Genomic DNA, 6,290 nt, shown 5'->3' on the forward strand with positions numbered 1-6,290 from the left:
TGACTTACATATTGCCTCTCATGCTAGAAGTGGGATCTTGTCTTGTTCATTATTGTCATTCCAAAAGATTTTAAGCATTTTTTGGCTTGTGATTCTAACCACTTTACCTAGTATTTTAAAACGCAACATATAATAAATAAGAATAGTTAATATTATTGTTTTAAGCATTAAAATTTTACCTGCAGCCATTAGCCACCTACTTTTCCATCCCTCCATCTTGTTCAAACAAATATCATCAAGTTTATTCCACAAAGGTAATTTGTTCCCTCCTGAAAACAAAAAATCTTCTCGGATTTAGTCCTGCTTTGATTTCCAAAATTCTTGCAATTTCTCTCTGCTTACTAATGTTTGTGTTAAAGAAATATACTTCTAATTTATGACAATTAAACTTTTGCCCAAAAACCAAACAATATTTATCCAAAGCTTGTTTAATACACCTTGCTTCCCTTAATGATGATTCTCCGAATAGGATTGTATCATCAGCAAATTGTTGATGTGTAGTGTTTTCCATATCGGGTGCTATACAAATTCCCTTCCATTTTCCTTCTCTTCTCTGTTTCTTGATGAATCTCCCCAAAACTTCGACCATTAGAATTAATAAATACGGGGAAAGAGGATCACCATGTCTCAACCCTCTATTTGTCTAGAAAAAATCTTGAGGGGTGCCATTAATGAGAATGGAGAACTTTGGAGTAATGATGCAACTCCTTATCCAAGCAACCCACTCCTCACTGAAACCAAAATTCTCAAGACTGATAATAAGAAATTCTTGTCCACTTTGTCATGGGCCTTCCTTATATCTAGTTTAATAACCATTCTATCTACTTTGGCCCTCTTGATAGTATGAATGGCTTCATGAGCTATTATTATTCATTCTACAATGGATCTTTGAGGGCCAAACCCGCTCTATTCTTCATAGAAGATATTAGCAATTACTCCTTTCAATTTGTTTACAATAATTTTAGGAATTACCTTGTACAATGTGTTACATAAGGATATTGGCCTAAAATCTTCAAAGGATGTTGCTTAAATGTGTTGTTTAAATCTCTTGCAATATAAGTTTCTTTTCTTGGTTCTTCCACCACTTTCATACATCTTTTGAAATAATCTCCCAAAAAGTTTGGTAAAACGATGCTAGAAATCCGTATGGCCCCAATGCCTTATCGTCACTCATTGAAAAAATTGATGTCTTCACTTCTTCCATAGTGACTGGAATGTAGAGAGCCCTATTTTGTTGCTCTGATATGCTAGCTTGTATCTCTCCAAGCATTTCTGCAACGAGATTGGAATCTTTTGAATGTGCTTCTAATAAAAGCTCTTTGAAATACTTAACTGAACCACTTCCTTACTAATATCCTCATCCTTTGTTAAAAAAACCTTGTATTTCTATCTCCTTCCTTAAGCCAGCACTCTCTTGATTTTTGTTTCCAAAAAAAAATTCTCTAGCTAAAATTTTTGCATACTTGGTATTATAGACTTTCCCCTTAGAATGATCCCCTCTCTCCATGCTTGACTGAATTATTTTATTTTGAAGAGCTTCCAATCTTGCTTCCACTTGCAACTTTTTTTCAAATATGCTTTTGAAACTAACTCTATTCCATCCTTTCAAATTTTGCCTGACAAATTTCAATCTCTTGATAAAATGATAGGTGTGTTTCCCTAATACTTTTGGAGCTTCCTTCCACCATTTGTGAATCAAATCTCTGATCATTGGGTCTCTAAGCCACATTTTTTCAAATTTGAAGGGACATCGAATGGGAACCAAGTCTCTTTGAGTTATCAATGAAACAGGGAAGTGATATGATCTCGTAAATGGAACAATATTTGTCTCAAAAATTAAAGACCTCTCTGCCCAAGGACTAGCAACAAAGAACCTATCTAATTTTTTCACAATGTGTCAATCCTCCTCTTTTATTGGTCCAAGTAAAAGTTCCATTTTTGGGAGAAATTTCCAACAATCCACATTTCAAAATGAAGTTCTTGAATTCATTATTGACACCCTCAATATCTATTTGTCGTCCTCTTTTATCTGAAGATTTTAAGATAGCAATGAAATCACCCCCTACAATGATCACTAATTGTTCATGATGTTGAATCACTTCAAAAACTTGGTTCCAACAGTTCTCTTTATCACTAAGCTTAGTTGGGCCATAAAAATTGATCAACACCCATTCATTACCATCCATTAAAGATGAGATCTTAGCAACCTACCAGTTGTTCACTTGTCACACACATTGTGTTTGAGTTCCATACCATAAATAAACCCCATGTTGCCCTTGTGGCTTCCACCATTACACTATTCCATCTTCCCCTATTGTTAAAAATAGTTGCTCGATTCCTCTTTCCCTAATTTTGTTTCTTGCCACATCATGACATCTACTTGCGATAGGTCAAGGCATCTCTTGACCAGTTGTTTCTTATCAGGAGCATTGCAGCCACTAACATTCCAAGTAAACATCATGAGCATTGCAGCCACTAACATTCCAAGTAAACATCTTCATTGGCCCTCGAGAAGGGGGTTCCCCTTCTTGCTAAAAAGTTTTTTTTTCCGGCCCGTTGCACACCCAACCACCTCTAGCTTCACTCATTTAGACTTCCTTCCTCTTGCACGCTTTTCTCCTACCCTACAAGTCTCTAATCTCAATGGGGATTGTGATATTGTTCTCACTTCTCTTATAGCCAAATCATCTTCAAAACCCCACAATTCATCTTCTTCTAAATCATCCCATACTGACTCGTCCTCTACCTCATAGCCACTGATCCGTTGGTTGTCATTTCGAATCAAGGTTGCTCTCTCTCTACACTTAATCGATGATTCATGTATATCTTTGAGTATGTCCTCTTCATGGTTCCCTATGTAATGAGAATTATCTTATATTTTTCATTGTAAAAGTTTAGTAAGTGATCACATCTAGATTAAAATTTAGATCTGCAATGCTTTCCATTCCATCCAAAATCTGCGTTTTGCCCCTATCTTTGCTCATTTCCTCTAGAATGTTCACCCCTACAATTAGCACTAGGTCACACGCAATTACTATTTTGTTCAACTCTTCTGATTCTGTGCATTTTTTCTTTTTGTACCATACATTGCCCTTCTGTGTGTCCTTCCCTTTACAAACTCGACAATGCTCCATAAACTCCTCCACCTCTATTTTTTGGATCCATAACCCTACATTAGTTCTAATCTCTAAGGTATTCGGCAATGGAGAATTGGGCTTCCAGCCAATACAAATTCTTGCGTACATACTAAAATCTTTTTCCTCAATGGCTTCGTCTGCATTAATAAAAACCCCTAACTTGTTCCCAATTTTTTGAAGAGTATCCAAATCCCAGTACTTCCTTAGGAGATTATATAGCTTGAGCCAAATTGGAATCTCTTCAATAGATGCTTTCAGAGGGTCGAAGTTTGGCTCCCATTCTTTAATAAACATCCCTCTTCCTCCCATGAAGAAAGGGTCATCATTCAGAACCCAATTTTTGAATTTTCCGTCCTCCCCAATGACCATGTAATAACCATTCGACATGGTCTTGATTTCACAGGGAAATTTCCAATTTTCAGAAGGACCATTGCCTTATACGGCCAAAAGCCGACCAATCCCTCGCCCATTTAAAAAAGAAAGCATTCTCTCTTAAACGAGATACTAACTCGTTCGAGGCTTGAGAATCTAAGGAAAGTGTCGTAACTCTGTCATGAGTTAATGTATTACATACCTTTTTTAGTTTCCTTAGTAGTCGTCTGGTCTTTGGGTTTCCATTCCTTTGCAAAAAACTCTCCTACTGTCCTGTTTCGCTTCCTCCATAGTGCTAGAAAAGATGGGCCTCCACAGCGGCTGACCACCCCTATTGTGAAACGATCTACGAGGGCTCTGAAAGTTGATTTTGCCTTCCATTCCTTTTGTCTTCCAAAGATATTTCTGCTTGTAAAACTTTGCCCGCCATAGTTTCCAAACCTGCCAAGATTCTTGCATAACCCTAGAAATTTCTTGATCGCCATTACCATGTTTCTGGTAAGATCATGTTTTAAAATACTGAAAGCTAGTTTGTAAATTTTCAACTTTAAATATTAATAAAATTTCAATATTACCGACAAAAAAAATATTGTATTCTTTGCTTGGATATAGCGGCTATAATTAAAATGAATGCCATCATTTTATATTTGCAATGTTTAAATTAAAATTCTTAATTTTTCAGTTTTCAAGTGCAAAATGCATCCTCACTTTGATATTTTTCCGTTTTCATTCAAATCATTTTAACACAATTCATTGATAAATTAAAATGATTTTAATACAATTTATTGATAAATTAAAATGATTTTAATACAATCCATTGATAAATTAAAAAAAATACCTTTACTTATGATCGCTAATATCCTCTAATCACAAAATTTAAAATTATGTATTTAAAAATTTTATCACTGACATATTCTTTCAAATTTGAACCTACGGCTGTACATTCTCATCCATCCTTATCGTCAAATTTTAAGTCATTTTTTCAAATATGATATTTTGGGCTTTGCACGGTGGTCTGCTCACAACACAAATGACAGGAGAACATAAAATTTTATCAGATTAAGTGGCATGAACACAAACACATATATATGCATATTACAGTTTTAAGAAATCAATTAGTGCAGATGAGATATATTACAAGGTGTGTTTTCAACTTAAAAGGGCCCCAAAACCACGAGGACCCACAAAAAAAACTAGCCTTTAAGACGAAAAAGGCCCAGCAAACCAAACAGCAACACTACAACAAAGAGACAACCAACACAAACAAGAAGGTTTGAAACCAAAACTCTCCAAAAAGCTCTGAAGCAAAAAATTCTAACGGTGGTCTGCTCACAACACAAATGACAGGAGAGCACAAAATTTTATCAGATTAAGTAGTATAAACACAAACACACATATATATGCATATTTCAGTTTTAAGAATTCACTTAGTGCTTTACTTAGATGAGATATATTACAAGGTATGTTTTCAACTTAAAAAGGGGCCCCAAAACCACGAGGGCCCACAAAAAACTAGCCTTAAGACAAAAAAGGCCCAGCAAACCAAACAGCAACACTACAACAAAGAGACAGCCAACACAATCTATAGCATAACAACAAAGAGACAACCAACACAATCAAGGAGGTTTAAAACCAAAACTCTCCAAAGAGCTCTGAAGCCAAAAAGTCTAACCCAATCAGGCCATCTTATAATTCTTTGAAGAACCAGTCTCAACGAGATGAGAAGCATCTGGATTACTTTCATCCTTAATATCCACCACAAGTAGGTCCAAATCCTGCAAAAATGACAAAAATAGAATCAAGAACTGAAGGGTTTTGCTTGTTAATTAGGGAAGACCTCTTAGATTTTCCTGTGAGGCTTGCAACTGTAGAGCCCAAATCATTTCCTTCAAAACTAACCTTCGACTTCCAATGATCAGGAAGAGGAAAGATCCTTTTGGATTGAACATGCAACTTATCCTTGGTATCTTGGCAATGAAAACAAGCCATTAACGATGACTCATAATAAATTTTTTGCTCCCAAATACCCAAACATGGAGTATAACTTGAAAGTTTGGTAACAGCTTATTAGTATCAACACAAACACAAAATCTGTTAAAAACTAAGCATACATAAAATTAAAATCTTATTAGTACCAACTCCAAACATCTCAAAACAGAATCATCTGAATGCAACAGCATTGTTTATTTTTAATTTGAAACAGCTTGCAAAGCGTAATATCTAAATAATTAATTAGGAAACGGCAAGTGCTCAGATATTTTAATTCAATTCATCCGAGACGTCATACCAGTTAATGCCAACTAGGAGAGAACTACATAAAATCAAAATATTTGCACTCCGAACATCTCATATCAGATTCATCTCAATGGTTATCCATGAACATCATATCAGTATGCCTGAACATCATATCAGTATGCCTGGTTTGATCTGCAATCTAAAAATGCATAATTATTAATTTTACATCATCCGACCAAGGTGACCTGTTTTGATTTTGTAGACTTGCTGCCTTCCCATCTATCAAAACCCCACACATGCAAATGTCCAAATAACATCAAGCGGTACTCACATACCCATTGTACTTGCATCCCTCTATTATTATTTAATGCATTCAGTCTGATTGATGGTGTATCATTAATTCAGACATACAAAGATTATCAAAACATTTAGCATTACAAATCATTTTGACTTGGTTTCTTTAATCGTTAACATTTAAGCATACAAAGTAGAATGTTGAACCTGCCACCCTCGAAACTTTTGCAAGCAAGGTGGAACAAATCAAAA

General features: G+C 35.4%; 1 protein-coding gene across 1 annotated transcript; it reads right to left on the reverse strand.

Moving 5' to 3' along the window:
- Nucleotides 1–2,894: 2,894 nt before the first annotated feature.
- Nucleotides 2,895–3,524, reverse strand: LOC131866404 (uncharacterized). Its single transcript, XM_059215454.1, has one exon. It carries the CDS (start codon nucleotides 3,522–3,524, stop codon nucleotides 2,895–2,897), a length of 630 nt encoding a protein of 209 aa, XP_059071437.1.
- Between the last annotated feature and the right edge of the window lie 2,766 nt (nucleotides 3,525–6,290).

The sequence above is a fragment of the Cryptomeria japonica genome, chromosome 2 (assembly GCF_030272615.1).
Source record: "Cryptomeria japonica chromosome 2, Sugi_1.0, whole genome shotgun sequence".
Lineage (NCBI taxonomy): Eukaryota > Viridiplantae > Streptophyta > Pinopsida > Cupressales > Cupressaceae > Cryptomeria > Cryptomeria japonica.